At 53.1% G+C, this 17,981-nt stretch overlaps 1 protein-coding gene across 1 annotated transcript; it reads right to left on the bottom strand.

The window, feature by feature from the left end:
- Window positions 1-4,145: 4,145 nt before the first annotated feature.
- LOC114807599 (vomeronasal type-2 receptor 26-like) lies at window positions 4,146-16,257 on the bottom strand. Its single transcript, XM_029053794.2, has 6 exons — window positions 16,037-16,257; window positions 14,806-15,097; window positions 12,169-12,966; window positions 9,556-9,777; window positions 8,482-8,605; window positions 4,146-5,483 (listed from the first exon to the last, which is right to left on the bottom strand). The coding sequence occupies exons 1-6, from the start codon at window positions 16,255-16,257 to the stop codon at window positions 4,588-4,590; spliced, it is 2,553 nt and encodes an 850-aa protein (XP_028909627.2). The 3' UTR covers window positions 4,146-4,587.
- Between the last annotated feature and the right edge of the window lie 1,724 nt (window positions 16,258-17,981).

The raw sequence follows: 17,981 nt of genomic DNA, 5'->3' as shown, positions 1-17,981 counted from the left end.
TAAGGGAAAAGGCGGGCCTTTATAAGGGTTCGGGTGACAGGTGATGTAAGAGGGGCCGGTGGGGACAGATGACTCTCTCTCTTTGTTCTGGATGATGGACAGGACCCTTCCTGGTGATCTCACCTCTCCCTCCACCCCCCAAGTCCCCCCGCCCGCCGGGCCAGAGCTATTCCTGGCCGTGGGGTCTCCGGGGGCAGGCCTTTCCAGGCGCTCCACACCTGTGTCCCCGTGTTTATTCCCCACACCCTGCCTCTGATTCCGGGGAAGTCAGGAGACGGGGGCTGAGCCAGAGAATGAGCAGAGGAACCCGGTCTCCTGCACAAACAAGCCAGATCCCCGCGGTGTCTCCGATGTGGCCCATTGTTGCATCAAACGCAAAGCAGGGAAATGTGAAAGGGTCAGAAAGTCACAGAGAACTGGGCTGGGATCAGTATGTCTCAGCCTGGAACTTCTGGGCTCCAGTTCCAGGGACAGCAGAACACACACGGGGTTCACGAGGCAGCCTCTGTCCCCGATTTGGGGTCCTAAACTCCACCGGGGGTGGGTAGCATAGAGCGGCAGCGTGGCCCAGTGGATAGAGCTTGACCATGAGATTCAGGAGGAATCAGGCTTTAATCCCTGCTCCGCCACCTGTCCGCTTTGCGAACCTGGGCAAGTCACTCAACTTCTCTCTGCCTCAGTTCCCTCGTCTGTAAAACGGGGATCAAGACTGAGAGCCCTACGGGGGACAGGGACAGTGTCCAACCATATTATCGTGTATCTACCTCGCTGCTTGGAACAGTGCCTGGTACATAGTAAACACTTAACAAATGCAACACATTATTATTATTATTATGGTTAGCATAGTCAAAGCATCCTGGGCACGAGACAAAGGGCGGATGGACGGGCCGGAGGCAGAGCTGACTGTCGGTCCTGACAAGGAGAGCCCAGAATGGAGAGGACGAGTGTCCCCAAGCACCGCTCCCCCACTGTCCTCCAGAGGGGCATCCTCCAGCGACCCCCGGGGCCCGGGCAGCCGAGCACAGCGTGCAGGGGAGAGCTGAGGCCAGGATTGGGGGAGTGGGACATGATGGGGGGTAATCAGGACGCTCCTTCCCTGGCCTGCTCCTTTACTTAGACTCTGGGCTTTCGTCTCCACTGTCTCTCCGCCACTGCCCACACGTAGACACAGCCACGCTGGAATCGCCAAGGTGGTGTCCCTCTCGGGGCCGGACTCCGTCCTCCCGCGGTCAGGGAGGGCCCGGGAAAGCACCGCGGACAGCACAGCCCAGTTCACTGAGGACCAGCACCGCGGGCAGTGCTCAGATCAGGCGTCCCCCGGGCCCCGCGGGGAGCCCCTCACCCTCCCCTCCCTCGGAAGGTCTGCCCCAAAAGTGCCCCGGTTTGTAGGGAGCCAGAGTTCCCCCTTTCCTCTAAATTCCTCTGCGCCTCAGTCAGTCTTCCACCCCCTCTGCCCCACCGCCCCCGGCCTGCTGTGCCCCAGAGAGATGTGCCCTCTGACAGGCAACGTGCCTCCCGTCCATCTTCTTAGAGAGAGAGAGAGAGACAGAGGGAGAGAGAGAGAAACGAGACTTAGAGATACAAAGGAGAGAGATAGAGAGACTACGGTAAACTCGAAAGAGGTGACGTTCAGAGGCAGAAAGACTGGAGGCAGAAACGAATGAAGCAGAGAGATGCGGTGCTGATATAGACGGGGAAAGGAAGAGGGCCAGATACCAAACGGAGAGTAATTCAGTGGAGAGACAGTGATTCAGATGTGAGCGAGTTACGGCGATACAATGGCGTGAGAGGCTGAGAGACAGAATGGAGAGAAGTGGAAATCCAAAGCAGAGAGCTATAGAAAGAGAAAAAAGGCTTGAGGTGAACTCGAAAAGAATACAATGGAGAAACAGAGGTAGAGGGATATCACAACTGAATTAAACGGGAGACGGGCATGGAATGGTGAGAGAGGAGGAGAACAAAGACACAGAGACAAAGTACAGAAGTATGAAAAAATGAGTCAAATGTAGACAAATTGGAGAAAATTAAGGGACTGGAGACACAGAGTCCGAGTCCGAGAGACAGCATGGCACGGTGGAAAGAGGCCGGGCTTCGGAGTCAGAAGGTCATGTGTTCTAATCGCAGCTCCTCCACTTCTCGGCTACGTGACCTTGGGCAATTCACTGCACTTTTCTGTGCTTCAGTTACTTCATCTGAAAAAGGGGGATGGAGACTGTGAGTTCCTCGTGGGACGGGCCCCACCCGATTGGCTCGTATCCACTCAGGCGCTTAGTACAGTGCCTGGCAAGTAGCAAGCGCTTAACAAATACCATTGCTGTTATCATTATAATTAGGGACAGAGAATAATGAGAGACGAAAACCCAGCCAAGAGAGTTGAGTGAGAGCTAAATAAATGAGGAAAAAAGGAAATGGTAATGCAGAGAGAAAAAGAGAAGTGATGAACGAGAGCTAGAGAGGCAACAGAAAGAGAAAGAGCTCAAGGAAGGTCGAAAGAGGTAGGAAGGCAGAGAATCACGATAGGCAAAGATCAGGAGTGAGAGGGATAAACTTGAAATGGAGCGGCAAAGAGGCAGCAAGCCAGGACGAAACGAAAGATGAAAATGCACCAGACAGAAAGAGAGAGAAAGAAAAACCCATTAGTTTCCTACCTTGAGGAGGGGGATTGGAGAGTGGGTCCGTGGGAACAAAGTGGGGAGTCTTCCAAGGAGAGAGAGCGCTTTCAGTCCAGAGAGGAGGGAGAGGGGGAGGATCAGGAGTGAAGGCTACCCTCACACCTATACTTCCTATACTTCCCTTCAGTCTTTTTTCCATTGCACTTATTGAGCGCTTATTGTGTGCAGAGCACTGTACTCAGCGCTTGGAAAGTACAATTCGGCAACAAATAGAGACCATCCCATCCCAACGACTGAGCCAGGCTCAGACCTGGCCCCAGCCCTTTTCTCCCGCGCAGGCCCCGAGCACTGTTCTACTCATTTTCTTTCTGTTTCAAAGACAGGAGCCCTCTGTCAAGTCTCGGGGAAAGAGCCCCGGCTCTGGGAGTCAGGACTCCTGGGCTCTAGCCCTGGCACTGCCTGGAGCCAGTCGATCCCAACTGAAAACCCACACGCCACCTCAACCCATCTTGTAGAAGCGGAGGGCAGAAGAAATGTCACAGGCAGAGTAAATGTTGAGATGCAGGTGTGGTTGAGCTCGGTTTTGCCACCCTGTGCCCGGGGACAAGGGCTCTGGTGAAGGGGTGACTAGCTGCCCTCTCATCGGGTGGGATCTCGGCCACCTCCTTGCTGAAGGCCTGGGGAAAACTTCTCCGGCAGAGTACGGGACCTTCTAAATATTGGTTAGGGTTCTTTTTTCCAGCCGTTGGCCCAGTTATGGTTCCAACAGTGAAAACCCGAGAGGCTTAGGTACATCCACACTCTCTGACCCAGCCCTCCATCCATTTGGCCCATTTTCAAGCTGGAAGGGGGCAGGCCAGAAGAAGCGAAGCAAACTGGGGCAGCGTGTCTGGAGATCGTGAGTGCACACATTATCGGGGTCGTAGTTTGGAAGCGCCATCCTGACGATGATCCCGTGGATTCCTCTCTTCCGACCGTTGGCACTCATTATCACTCTGCGCCTAACAAGGCGGAGTCAGAACGTCTCTGAGAGGAGCCCCCCTTGCTTGGGAGACACGAGATTGATCCTTCCATCCTGGCCCTGGAACCTACATCACTTCCCAGAGAGTCTTTGGACCTCCAGCTGCACAGGGCGAGGGATTAAGAAATGTTTTTCCCACTAGTACTATGATTTGCAGGGGAGTTATGGCAACTCCCTGCAGGAACCTGTCGCCTCTGAAAGTGTGACTCTTGGACGGGCCACTTTTTTCACTGGTTTGTTAGGGAATCGTTTTCTAGTGGTCTTTGTCCTTTCGATTGAACTTTATATTCTTTTACTTAGTACCTGCTTTGCGAGCCACTGCAGTTACTCTCCTCCTTCAGAGGGCGAATTCCTCGAGGGAAAGAACTGCATGTTCTTCTCCTCCTTCTTCGTGTGCTCCTTCAACACCTAATACAGTGATCTCTACCCATGAGACGCTTAATAGGTGTCATAAAGACAGAAGAAAAAAGCCGGGTAGTACTTAAACTTTTATTTTTACCATCCATATGAAACAAAAAGGTCCCTGTGACCTTTGAAGGTCACAAAGACTGGGCTGTGAAGATTGGGAAGTCTGGGGGTATCCTTCGCCCAAATGGCAGGCTAAAGCGGGACATCACCGTTCCCTGGGGGGGTTATACGATAGTAGTCGAGAAATTTAGGGCATGAATTTCGGGCATGGATCTGCCTGTAGCATCCCCTCGGACCACATCAGTGTCCATGATCCATGCAGAGGAGAGGACAGGAAGCGGAGGTGAGGACGGTAAAGTTAACGATAATGTGATAATGAAAACAACAGTAACAATAAGGGTGATATTCGTGAAGCGCCGTGATGACCACGTTCCCTGAAGCGATAAGCGGGAACTGACTCTGAGGGTCGGTTAGCCAAGGAAGTTCTAGATTCTTTATAGAGGTGGGGAAGTGCCCCGAGGGAGAAAAAGGTCGAGGCTCCGCGAGTCACCGGGCCTTGAGCCACTCCCGAGTGTTCCTGTCGGGCCGCAGGAGGATCACGTAGCACTTGGGAACGAAGATACAGCCCAGCAGCCCGGCGCTGGAGGCCAGGATGGAGAAGACCTCCACGGCCACCATGGCCTTCCCCTTGCTGCTCTGGTAGGCGGGCAGGAAGGAGATCCAGACGCTGCAGAAGACCAGCATGCTGAACGTGATGAACTTGGCCTCGTTGAAGCTGTCGGGCAGCCTGCGGGCCAGGAAGGCCACGGTGAAGCTGACCAGGGCCAGGAAGCCCAGGTAGCCCAGGACGCAGTAGAAGGCGATCACCGAGCCTTCGTTACACTGGACGACGATGTGCCCGGGCTCGGAGAGCACGTCCAGGTCCGGGAAGGGGGGAGCGGCCCCCAGCCAGGCGGCGCAGATGGCCACCTGGACCAGGGAACAGACGAGGACGATGGAGGCCGACACCCGGGGGCCCATCCACGTGCGGCTCCGGCCCCCCGGAACCGTGGCCTTGAAGGCCACCACCACCGTGACCGTCTTGGCCAGGATGGAGGAGACGGCCACCGCGAAGACCACCCCGAAGGCGGTCTGGCGGAGGAGGCAGCTGACGGGGCCGGGCCGGCCGATGAAAACGCAGGAGCAGAGGAAGCAGAGGGTGAGGGCGATGAGGAGGGTGTAGCTGAGGTGGCGGTTATTGGCCCTGACCACGGGGGTGTCTCGGTGCTTAATGAAGACGCCCAGCACCGCGACGCTGAGAAGAGAGAAGGAGAGGGCGAGGAAGACCAGAGTCATCCCCAGAGGTTCTTCAAAGGTCAGGAAAGTGAAAGCCTTCGGGAGACAGCTATTCCTCTTCCTATTTGCATAGTGGTCGTCCGGGCACTTCACACACGAGTCCATGTCTGAGGGCGAACAAACGGGGTCTCAGACTGGTTCCAAGCCACACTCGTTCCCCACCCCGAGAACCGCTACTGAGTGATAACGGCAGAACCTGGCCGTGACTGTGGATTTTGGCTGGGTCCAGTAACCCCTCCAGGTAAGGCTTTCTTAACCCCAGTTTCCTCCTCATCTTCCCCACCCTCCTGCTTCTGTTCTGCTTTCCCACGGGATTCGTAGTAAACCATGCCCTCAAGTTGGCACTCAGAAAATCCCATGACTCTTGCTGAGGCTCTACTTTTCCTGAGTTGATGCCCTCCTTTCTCTGGGGACACCTACTTCATCCCCGTTCGCGATTCATCAAAGACACCCTTGCCAACCACCTCTGCCGGACACTCACAATATTCACTTACAGATAATACCACAACGCACACTCACACCCTGACCAATACATAGGTCTACGTGTACTCGCACATGCACACACATCAACACGCCCACAAACACACCCAAAGATCCCAAATTTACACACGCACACACACACATATCGCCACTTAACCAAACTCGGAAGGGAGTTAGGAAAGCTTGAACAGAGCTGGAAATCCTAAGTGATGCCAAAACTTGGTGAAACGACTAATCCCAATGGCGTAATTGTCTGCTTGGACTCTTGGGCAATCGAATCGATGAATGTCAGAAAGGTTTGGAGAAGGAGCTGTGTGAATGACATATACAGGAGTGGGCAGGAGATAGAGGATGGCTGGCTGGATGATTCAAGGAATCAGGGAAATCTAGGGAAGCAGTGTAGCCTGGTGGAAAGAGCTCAGGCCTGGAAGTCACAGGGTCTGCCTTCTGACCCGGGATCTGCCACTTGTTTGCTGTGTGATCTTGGGCGAGTCACTTCATTGCTCTCACCCTCAATTTAGTTCTAAAATGGGGATTAAATCCTACTAATTCCTATTCAGACTGCGAGCCCCATGTGAGCCAGGGACTGTGTTCGTTCGGGTGATCTTATATCCCCCTCTAGACTGTGAGCACCTAGTGGAAAGGGAACATGTCTATTCATTCTGTCATAGTGAAGTGTCATATTGTACCTTCCCATATGCTTAGTACAGTGCTTCGCACACAGTATGTGCTCAATGTGTCATCTTTGACTCGACTCTCTCGTTCACTCCACACATCCAATCCGTCACCGAGACCTGCCGCTCTCACCTTTATAATATCGCCGAGATCCGCCCTTTCCTCTCCACCCAAACGGCTATTTTACTGGTACAGGCTCTCATAATATCCCAGCTGGATTATTGTGTCAGTCTGCTCTCTGATCTCCCTTCCTCCTCTCTCTCCCCGCTCCAGTCTATTCTTCATTCCGCTGCCCGGATCATCTTCCTGCAGAAACGCTCTGGACCTGTCATCCCCCTCCTTAAAAACCTCCAGTGGTTGCCTATCAACCTCCGCACGAAATAAAAACTTGTCACTCTAGGCTTCAAAGCTCTCCATCACCTTGCCCCCTCCTACCTCACCCCACTTCTCTCTTTCTACCTTCCACCCCGCACGCTCCGCTCCTTCGCCGCCCACCTCCTCACCGTCCCCCGTTCTCGCCCATCCCACCGTCGACCCCTGGCCCACGTCCTCCCGCGCTCCCGGAACGCCCTCCCTCCTCCCCTCCGCCCAACTAATTCTCTTCCCCTCTTCAAAGCCCTATTGAGAGCTCACCTCCTCCAAGAGGCCTTCCCAGACTGAGCTTCCCCTTTTCTCTCTGCTTCCTCTCTGCCCCCTCTTCACCTCCTCTCAGCTAAGCTCCCTTTCCCCCCTCCCATTTCCCTCTGCTCCTGCCCCTCTCCCTTCCCCTCCCCTCAACACTGTGCTCGTCCGCTCATTTGTATATATTTTTATTACCCTAATTATTTTGTTAATGAGATGTACATCCCCTTGATTCTATTTATTGCTATTGTTTTGGTCTGTCTGTCTCCCCCGATTAGACTGTAAACCAGTCAATGGGCAGGGACTGTCTCTATATGTTGTCCATTTGTACATTCCAAGCGCTTAGTCCAGTGCTCTGCACATAGTAAACGCTCAATAAATACTATTGAATGAATGAACGAACATGAGCGATTGATTGGAACATAATAAGCGCTACATCGGTACTATAATAAAACAAGAATAGGGTTTCCCTTTTTTTTTGGTTTTTTTTTTTGTATGTGTGTGTGGTAATTATAACATCAGCACATTTCATGCCTTTTTCTAGACGCTTCATAACAAATCTTCCTAAAATTAATGTTGGGCATATTTCTTGGCTACTAGTTCCTGTATTATTGAGTATCAACCCCAGGAGAGAAAATTTGTCAATTATTTCAATCTTCTCTCTGCCCACTAAAAATGTGCTAAAACTCCCCTTTGTTATGATCTTCGTTTTTTTTTTTACATTCTGGTCTCATCTTTGTCACAGAAATACAAATTGTCCACTCTGTGGTGTTTCCAGTGAGGATATATGGATCTGAAAGCTGGACAGTGACAAAACAGAATACAAAGAACATCCATGCTTATGAAATGTGGTGCTGGAGAAGGCTTTTGCGAATATCATGGACTGCCCAAAAGACAAACAGATGGATTTCGGAGTGAACTAAACCCAAGTGGTCTTTGGCCAAACGACTCGACTTAGATTAGCATATTTTGGACACATAATCGGCAGGACTGATTCTCTAGAGAAGACAATGATGCTAAGAAAAGTTCAGGGAAAACAAGGAAGAGGCAGACCGGCAGCTGGATGGATAGAGACCGTAACAACCCTAACGGTAGAACCAATAGAAAGGTTGTGGATTATAGCGGAGAACGGGACGTTCTGGAGAAATTATACCTGTGGAACGCTATGAGTCGGAAACGACTCGACGACATTTAATAATAAAAAATAATAGGGTTTCTCTACTTTGTCGGGATGCCAAAGAGTCCGGGGACACAGCCAACTGGAAGGTCCTCCCAGAGGATCGTCCAGAACACTGCCAGGCAGGGGTTGGAGTTAAGGTCAACACTTACTCATCTGACTGCTGACCGCCCCGTCCGGGCACTGGATACAAGTAAAGCAGCATATGGGCTCACCCGACTCCCTCGTTTTTCGCGTTCCGGGAAAACAGTCACCATTGCACACGGAGGAGGGGATCTGAGGATGGAAAGAGAAAGTGGGGAGTGGCGTATCGGAGCACCGCAGGGAAGACAAGGGAATCGGGGCAATTCTAGGGTCGGGGAGGAGGGAAGAGGACCCAAGGTATGAAAGAAGAGGGAGCGAGATATTCCTGGACCTCTCTCCCTCTATATATACAACTGACGACCGCTCTCCTCACTTTCAGTGCTTTCTTAAATTCACATCTCCTCCAAGAGACCTTCCCCCTTCCCGACTAATCCCTCTCTCTCTGTCACCTTTGCACAACCACCTGTTGCCTTTGCTATTGACCAAACCTCAGCCAGACAGCACTTCCGTACATCTCCATAATTCATTTATTCATTTTAGTGCCTATCTCCCCAACGAGATGGGAGATTTTGGTGGACACGGAACATATCTTCAGGTTCTATTGTATTGTTTTCTCCCAAGCGCTTAGTACAGATCTCAGAACAGAGTAAGCGCTCAGTAAATGCCTCTGATGGACTGGGGCCTTCACAGATTAAGCACTTATTTCCAGTCTTCCCCACCCATCCGCATTGCCTTCACACTCGGTTCTGGGCTCCTGAAGCACCTTCCTACTCATCCCAGTCTCACACTTCTGTATGAATCTTTGTATTCGGGTGCATGATTGATTTGAACGTCCTTATCCTCCTGTGGCCTCGCAGGTCCTTGTGGTCTGGGATCGTGTCTTCCTATGCTACTGTATCCTACTTTCCCAAGTCCAGTGTTCAGCACGCACAGTGAGTGCTCAATAAATAGCATGGATTGAGTGGGGGAAGCAGTAGATAGGGAGCACCACTGACAAGAGGAAAAGGACAGGGTGATAAGAAGCAAAAAAAAAAAAAAGCCCCTCAGGTTGCTCTCCCTCAAAGCCTTTTGCCCAGACCATCCCCACTTTGCAACTTTACTGTTCCCTCCCCCCTGATATAAAAGTTCCCCAGGCTCCTCACCGACTTGTTATCCTTCGCCCACACGATGGCCTGTTCATCGATGACGAGGTCGTGGCCGGTAGGAGCTAGAGAGTCAAACTCTCCCACCGTCATCTGACTCTCGATGGGATGGGCCACAAAATTTTTGACATCGTACTTTGTAGTGGACATCCCCGACTCTCCCCAAACCATCCCGTTCCCATCACCACCGTTCCCGTGGATGTGGCTCAGGACAGAGTGGACCTGGAAGGACAGAGAGATCCTCGGGGCTCTCCGATGGTCGGGGCCAAGGGACTGGCCGCGACCCCGGGGAGAGAAGGTTGTTGAAGGTTGGGCCTCGGAGCTGGAGGCTGGAGGGAGTGGTTGCTGCATTTCCACCGTGGGTCTCCTGCCTGCGCCTTTCCGACTCCGAAAATGGAAGTAATGGGGGGCCGAGGAGGGAAGGGGAACCCTGCCATGAAGCATCTCCCTCTCTAGGCAAAGATGCGGGCTCCAGCCCCAACGGCTTTCCTATCCCCAAGTAGAGAAGATGAGCCTCTTTGGGCACTCGAGGGGAAAGGAAGAGGAGATGAGAAAAGATGGGAAAGGGGATTCATTCCGCGACTCCTTCTCTACTTTCCGGAATCAGTGGGCAGCGGCGCCACTGAGTGGAAAGAGCGCGGGCCTGGGAGTCACAGGACCTGGGTGCGAATCCCCTCGCTCCAGTTCAGGTTTTGGAAGTACAGGTGCCTCAGTTACCTCATTTGTAACGTAGAGATGAACAGCTTTAGCCCTATGTGGGACAGGTGAGGATTCTACCTGATAGTCCTGTATCTATTCATTCAAAAGTATTTACTTGAGCGCTTACTGTGGGCAGAGCACTGTACTAAGTGCTTGGAAAAGAGAGACAATTCCTGTCCATAACGGGCTCACAGTCTGGCTAAGATCCGCCCTTTTCTCTCCATCCAAATGGTCCGCCCTTTCCTCTCCGTTCGAACGGCTATCGTGCCGGTACAAGCTCTCATAATATCCCGACTGGATTACTGTGTCAGTCCTCTCTCGGATCTCCCTTCCTCCTGTCTCTCCCCACTCCAGTCTATTCTTCATTTCGCTGCCCGGATCATCTTTTTACAGAAACGCTCTGGGCCTGTCACTCCCCTCCTTAAAAAACTCCAGTGGTTGCCTATCAACCTCCAAACGAAACAAAAATTTCTCATTCTAGGTTTCAAGGCTCTCCATCATCTTGCCCCCTCCTACCTCACCCCCCTTCTCTCTTTCTACCACTCACCCCGTAGGCTCCGCTCTGCACATAATAAGCGCTCCATAAATACTACTGAATGAATGAATGAGACAGACATCAATACCAGTAAACAGGAATCGATATAAATAATAGAATTATATACAGAAGCGCTGTGGGGCCGGGGGGGGGGGGAAGAGGAAAAAGAGCGAGTCGTGGTGTGGTGGAAGGGAGGGGGAGCTGAGGAAATGCGGGGAAGAGTTTGGCAGATGTGAGGAGGGAGGATGTTGCGGGCCAGAGGCAGGACGTGGGCCGGGGTGGACAGGGGTGGGACAGGCGAGAAGGAGACCCAGGGAGGAGGTGAGCGGCAGAGGAGGAGCGGAGTGTGAGGGCGGGGAGGGAGAAGGAGAGAAGGGAGGGGAGGTAGGAGGGGGCAAGGGGATGGACGGCTTTAAAGCCAAGAGTGAGGCGTTTTTGTATGATACGGAGGCTGACAGGCAACCCCCGGAGGTTTTTGAGGAGGGGACTGACATGCCCAGAGCTTTTCTGCAGAAAAATAATCCGGGCAGCGGAGTGACGTATGGTCTGAAATGGGAAGAGGCAGGAGGTTGGGAGGTCAGAGAGGAGGTTGATGCAGTCATCCGCTCGGGATAGGATGAGGGACTTGCACTAACGTCGTAGTGGTTTGGATGGAGAGGTAAGGGCGGATCTTGGCCACGTTGTGAAGGGGAGACCGGCAGGATTTGGTGACAGATTGGGTACGGGGACTGAACGAGAGAGCGGAGTCAAGGAGGACACAAAGGTTACGGGCTCGTGAGACGGGTAGGTTGGTAGTGCCGTCCACAGTGACGGGGAAATCGGAGAGGACAGGGTTTGGGAGGGAAGATAAGGAGCTTTGTTTTAGATCTGTTAAGTTTGAGGTGACGGGAGGACATCCCAATACAGATGTCTCGAAGGCAGGAGGAGATGCGAGCCCGGAGGAAGGGAGGAAGAACAGGAGAGGAGAGGGAGATTTGGGTGTCATCCGCATAGAGATGGTAGTTGAAGCCGTGGGAGCGAATGAGTTCTCCAAGGGAGTGAGTGTAGATGGAGAATAGAAAGGGGGCAGCTATCAACCCCCTGCGCTTCGTACAGTGTCTGCCACATAGTAAAACTCAAGAATACCATTAAAAAATGACCAGAGATGCTGAACTGTCTGATTTTAGGGAACCATTCGCCTCTCCAGACGAGTGGACTTCTCACAGGCAAGTGGGATCCACCTACTGACCTTGTAGGGGAAATCCCAATAGACTGCTAAAGGCCTTGGTGTTGGGGGATTTGGGTCAAGCAAGCCTCCGTTCAGAGACCACGGGTGGCCGCACCTCCTCGGGAGATAAGGGAGGGGCCTTTTTTCAACCGAAAAGTGTGGGGGGTGTTACCAGCCATGGGCGAGGCGCCCCGCCGTGTCCAGCATCCACCGCTCCCTCCTCCGAGCTGAGGACCTCGTGGAGCCCGCGGGCCACGGCGTACACGGCTTTGTAGACCAGGTGACTCTGCTCACTCAGATGCACGTCGAAGATATTTCGGGGCCATTTATCCAGGGTGATGTTCTCTGAGCATATCGGATTCGTCTTCCGCGTCTCCGAGTCAAAACAGATTTCTTTTACCTTCCAAAATTTTTTCAGGAAGAAGTCATCCGGATAGTGAGATGGATTGACCCTGCGGAGAAAATCGTTGAAACCGGAAATCTCTTTCTTGTGCAGGGAAAACGTCAGGGCCCCGTGGAGTATGTCTAAATTCGTTTCGGGAGTGTAGCGCAAGGAGAAATCCCAGGAAGAAGTGATAATCCAGACCTTGGGTTCCATTCGGATTTCAATCATTGTCCAGGCAAACCAAGTCATGGAATCGGTATCACCGGATACAGTAACGACGTTAGCAGTTGAGTCTTGAATACTGAATAACAACTTCCTAAGGATATATCTCATATCATCTCTTTTGGGAACTTTGCTTTCAAAGGCCTGACAGATCTCATTCTTTGCCATCTCCCTCCGCATCTCTCTGAGGAATTCCTCCCCTTTCATGTCGTCCGCAACCACCAGCCCCACCCAGGTCCAGTTAAAGTGCACCAGGAGGCGGACGATGGCCAGGGGCTGGCTGAGGTCCTTGGGCGCTATCTGATGGAGGGTGGGAAACCGGGCCTTGCCCTCCAGGGTGGCGTCAAACGGGCCGTAGGCGATCTAAAGGGAGAGGGAGTTGGTGGTCAGTTTCCTTGTGAGTGGAGTTCCCTCCGGGCAGGGGGCAGTTTGGACCCGAATAACTCCAAGACCACCTCTGTCCCTGACCCCGGACAGCTTTAACCGGGCTCTAGCTCCTGCACACGGCTGCGCAGCCCGCTCCGGGTTCCTCTCCAGCAATAGGAGAAGGAAGAGACCTAAGAAGCCGAAAGGGGGAATAGAAGAGGAAAAGGAGGAGCAAGGGCAAGAAGAAGAAGGCGACTGAGAAGAAGAGGAGGAGGAGCGGGAGGAGAACGGGGGTGGGGAGAAACATAGGAGAAGAAAGAATCAATCAGTGGAGGAGAAGAAAAACGACAGTGGGAGAAGAAGGGGCAGGATAAGCCACTTTCTGTCAAATGAATTAGGTAACTGATATTAGTGGGTATGTTAAATCTCTTCCTATTAGCGCTTAATATTATGCCCGGCACTTAGTACGAGCTTAACAAATATGACCATTATTGTCATAAGGATGGGGAGATACATTTTCTGGTTCTCCACTACATTTTCCCGCCCACCTCTTCTTCTCTCCTCACAGTCAACTGCCTGGATCCCGTTCTGGTTTCTCATTTTGAGTCTACTGGATTAGCTTCTTCGCCGGTCTCCCCTCTCCTGGACTCTCCCCTCTTCAGTTTCTGCTCCACGCTAGTGCTCAGAACACGATCCAAAATGCTAGCAGGCAGGAATATCTCCACCACCCCTGAATAATAATGATGGCATCGGTTAAGCGTTTACTATGTGCCAATCGCTGGTGTAAACGCTGGGGTAGATACAAGGTTGTCAGGTTGTCCCTCGTGGGGCTCACAGTCCTATTTTCCAGATGAGACAACTGAAGCCCAGAGAAGTGAAGTGACTTGCCCAAAGGCACACAGCTGATAAGTGGCGGAGGTACCGCCAATACACCAATACACCAGGAGGTCAGGTGTTGATCGAGGGAGACTGGCCGAATCCATGCCAAGGAAAAGTGCCTTAGGGCAGGAGAAGCAAACTCCAGGGGCTCTGGGGCGTCCTTAGAAAAGTTTTGGCCGAGGTCCCAGGAGCTTCGTAAGGATCCTGGCCTGGAGCTCGGAGGACATGGAGTCAGCGGGCAGGGTCTGGGAATGAGAGCGGGCCCACGTCAAAGGGAAGACAAGGGAAGAGAAATTGGTTTGTTCCCGGGTGCGGGTCAGAGAAAGCGAGTGGTGAAGGAGTTCGGTGGCTTTCCCGGCCTGAGTTGGGGCTGTTCTGCTGGCGTGGGCTGAGTAGAAGGGGGACATCTGCCCACGAGGAAATACCCGGAATGGTAGGTCTGCACTATCCTAACCGAGCTATGCGGTAGTTGTCAGGCAAATCCATTCCTGCATTCATTAGTTGAATCGTATTTACTGAGTTCTTACTGTGTGTAAAGCACTTCACCAAGCGTTTGAGAGAGCACAATATAACATTAAAGAGATACATTCCTTGCCCACAACGAGCTAAGAGTCCCGAGCTGGAGACAGCCATTACTACACATCAATAAATTACAGATCTGTACATAAGCACTGTGGGGCCGGAGGGCCTCGGTGGGGAATAGAGAAGGGGGGAGGTGGGAGACCGCTATGGGGTTGAAAGATGTTAGCTGTCTATCAAATTCGAGCATCGGAGGTCCAACGCCCCTAATTTAGCCCAGAGCGGAGTCTCAGGCCGTGAAATAAATTAGTCTGGGTGGAAACGAAATTAGGCTGAGAACAAGCAGGAATGAGTCAGTCACTCTGAGCCCCGGAACTATCTCTGAGCGGACCTAACGCCTGATGCCTGGGAGGGGACAAGGAGCTGGAGGTCTCCTACCTGGGGGCACTCGTAGAGACCCAGCAGGTCCGCGACGGCGGCGGAGAGTGGGGCGGTGAGCCCTCCGATGACCGCCACTAGCTTGCCAGACCCCTCGCAGTTGAAGTTGGGGACGGCCTCCCCTCCTTCGGACAGCAGCATCAGCGAGTTCTCCACGGCTGTGTCTTCCCTGAAGTTATTATCGAAGAGTTGGAACCCCAGGGAGACATTGGGCAGGAGAGTGAGATTCCTGTTGATCTCCTCCACGGCGAACACCAGGGCCAGGACGTTCTGGTAGTAGAGACGTAAGGGACTGCGGAAATATAGGAAGGGAGAGAACCCTCAGCTAATGAGCCACTGGGGTTACAGGCCGGATTGGGTCCAGTTGCGGGTGGGAGCAGGGTCAAGGTTAGAGGTCTGGGGAGGGACTCCGTGGGCACAGACCCCAAGGTGAAGACTCCTGTTCTCTCCCAGAAATGATACTCTGCTCCTTCACCGGGTGACGAGACCATCCCGACAGACAGAGGACAGCGGAGCATGAGGGAAACTCCGAGAACGTAGTCCGAATCTCGGGAGTCCCAACACCGGGGAGACAGCGTCTCCAAGACCATTCGAGACCCTCGACCGTCCCCGCATCGGCATCACTAATGACAAGGGCATCACGGTCAGTAATATACCTGAAAAGAATCACCGACCCTAAAACTCAGTTTTTTTTTTTTTTCAAAACGCCATACGGGGGAGGAGAAACCTGCCCTTAGGAACCTGCCCAAATCATCTCCCCCAACACCCATATCCAAATACCCGATCACGTACGCGGTACAAGCCGCCTCTGCTCTGTGAGCTCACTGTGGATTGGTATTTAAGCGCTTACTAGGTGCAGAGCACTGTTCTAAGCGCTGGGGTAGACACAGGGGAATCAGGTTGTCCCACGTGGGGCTCACAGTCTCCATCTCCATTTTACAGATGAGGTAACTGAGGCCCAGAGAAGTGAAGTGACTTGCCCACAGTCACCCAGCTGACAAGTGGCAGAGCTGGGATTCGAACTCATGACTTCTGACTCCAAAGCCCGGGCTCTTTCCACTGAGCCACGCTGCTCCTCGAACGGATCTACCGACTCTGTCGTACCGTGTTCTTCTAAGCGCTTAGTACAGTGCTCTGCACACAGTAGTACGATCGATTTATCGATACGATCATTCCTCTTCGACCGGCGTTTGTACAATCATCAGAATTACTAACGTGCAACTAATCTTACCTCGAAAGGAGGTCTTCCACGAAAGGGTCAATCCTAAAGAAAGGATCCACGAGTAAATAAGTTCTTTTCGAGTCCATGGAGAAGAGGCCCCCGATCACCACGTCTCCCGCTTTGGAATACCTCACTGGGAAGTTTTTCCGCAAGGAACAGGGAGGTTTTCCCATCCGGCCCTCACAGCCGGGAAGCTGGAAGAGCAGCGGCAGGAAAAGTAGCAGGAACATCGGGGCGGCGACGGCCCCAAGTCCCAGCTGAATCTCCCAGGCTCTGCCAAACCGAATAAGCGGGCGGGAGATGAGAGAGTTAAGGCTCAGCCACGACTGTGGGAAGCAGGGACGAGTCCTCGAAGAGCAGCCCGACCTCTCACCTGGGGACGGAGAAGAGAGGAAGAGCCGGGACCGTGATGAGCCCCGGCCCAGCTCTAAGGGAAAAGGCGGGCCCTTCTAAGGGTTCGGGTGACAGGTGAGGTAAGAGGGGCCGGTGGGGACAGATGACTCTCTCTCTTTGTTCTGGACGATGGACAGGACCCTTCCTGCTGATCTCACCTCCCCCTCCTTTCCCCAACGCCCCCCTGCCCGCCGGGCCAGAGCTATTCCGGGCCGTGGGGTCTCCCGGGGCGGGTCTTTTCGGGAGCTCCACACCTGTGGCCCTGTGTCTATTCCCCACGCACGAAGTGGGAAAACATCATTTCTTTCTTCCTCCCCGAGGTCGGTGCCTGGTCCCCGGCCGGTTCCGAGGTTGGGGATGAGCCAGAGGAGGGGCTCGGAGCCCCGTCTCTTCTCCCAACAAACCCGCTACTCATATTAATAATAATAAAAATAATAAGGGCCTTCGTAAAGTCCTTACTCTCTGTCCAGCACTGTTTTAAGCGCTGGGGTAGATACGAGGGGGGTCAGGTGGTCCCACACGGGGCTCACCCTCTTCATCCCCATTTTAAATACTAATAATGTTGGTATCTGTTAAGCGCTTACTATGTGCCGAGCACGGTTCTAAGCGCTGGGGTAGACACAGGGGAATCGGGTGGTCCCACGTGGGGCGCTCACCGTCTTCATCCCCATTTTACAGACGAGGGAACTGAGGCCCAGAGAAGTAAAGTGACCCGCCCACAGTCACACAGCTGACAAGTGGCAGAGCTGGGACAGATGAGGTGACTGAGGCACGGCGACTTGGCCAGAGTCACACAGCTGACAAGTGGCAGAGCGGGGTTTGGAACCCACGACCTGTGACTCCCCAGCCCGAGTTTTCTCCACTAAGCCACGCTGCTTCGATCTCGGGGGTGACTCGGATGTGACTCACTTTTGCATCGGATTTGAGGCGGGGGCGGCGGAGGGGTGATGGGGACCACTCCGCCTGGAACCCTCAATGTCCCAATTCGGGGACAGCAGGGCATCCCCAGATTTCAGCTGTCAATCTTTTGTATCAGATTGGGTTTCCAAACTCCCCCGGAGTCAGCAGCAGCCTGGGCGTTGAAGGAAGTATCTGTGGCCGAAATGTACTTCCCAAGCGTCTAATACAGTGCTCTGCACACAGTAAGCGATCAAGAAATAGGGTTGAATGAATTGAAGGAGTGAACTCCGCTCCTCTAACGCCAAACTACTCAATGTACCTCGATCTCGACTATGTCCCGACTGATTCCCCCTCCCACATCCTGCTTCTGGCCTGGACCCCCCTTCTCCTTCATACTTACAGATCGACACTCTCCCCTATTCAAAGCCTCATTCGTTCATTCAGTAGTATTTATTGAGCGCTTACTATGTGCGGAGCACTGTCCTAAGCGCTTGGAATGTACAGTTCGGCAACAGGTGGAGCCAATCCCTGCCCAGTGACGGGCTCACGGTCCGGGCCTCAGTTCCCTCATCCGTAAAATGGGGATCGAGACCGTGAGAGGGACAGGGACTGTGTCCAACCCGAACTTTCTGGGATCCACCCCAGTGCCTGGCACATAGTA

This window comes from Ornithorhynchus anatinus, chromosome X3 (assembly GCF_004115215.2).
Source record: "Ornithorhynchus anatinus isolate Pmale09 chromosome X3, mOrnAna1.pri.v4, whole genome shotgun sequence".
NCBI classification, from domain to species: Eukaryota; Metazoa; Chordata; class Mammalia; order Monotremata; family Ornithorhynchidae; genus Ornithorhynchus; species Ornithorhynchus anatinus.
Note: the sequence above shows the minus strand (reverse complement) of the source record. Positions and strands in the feature narration are given on the sequence as shown.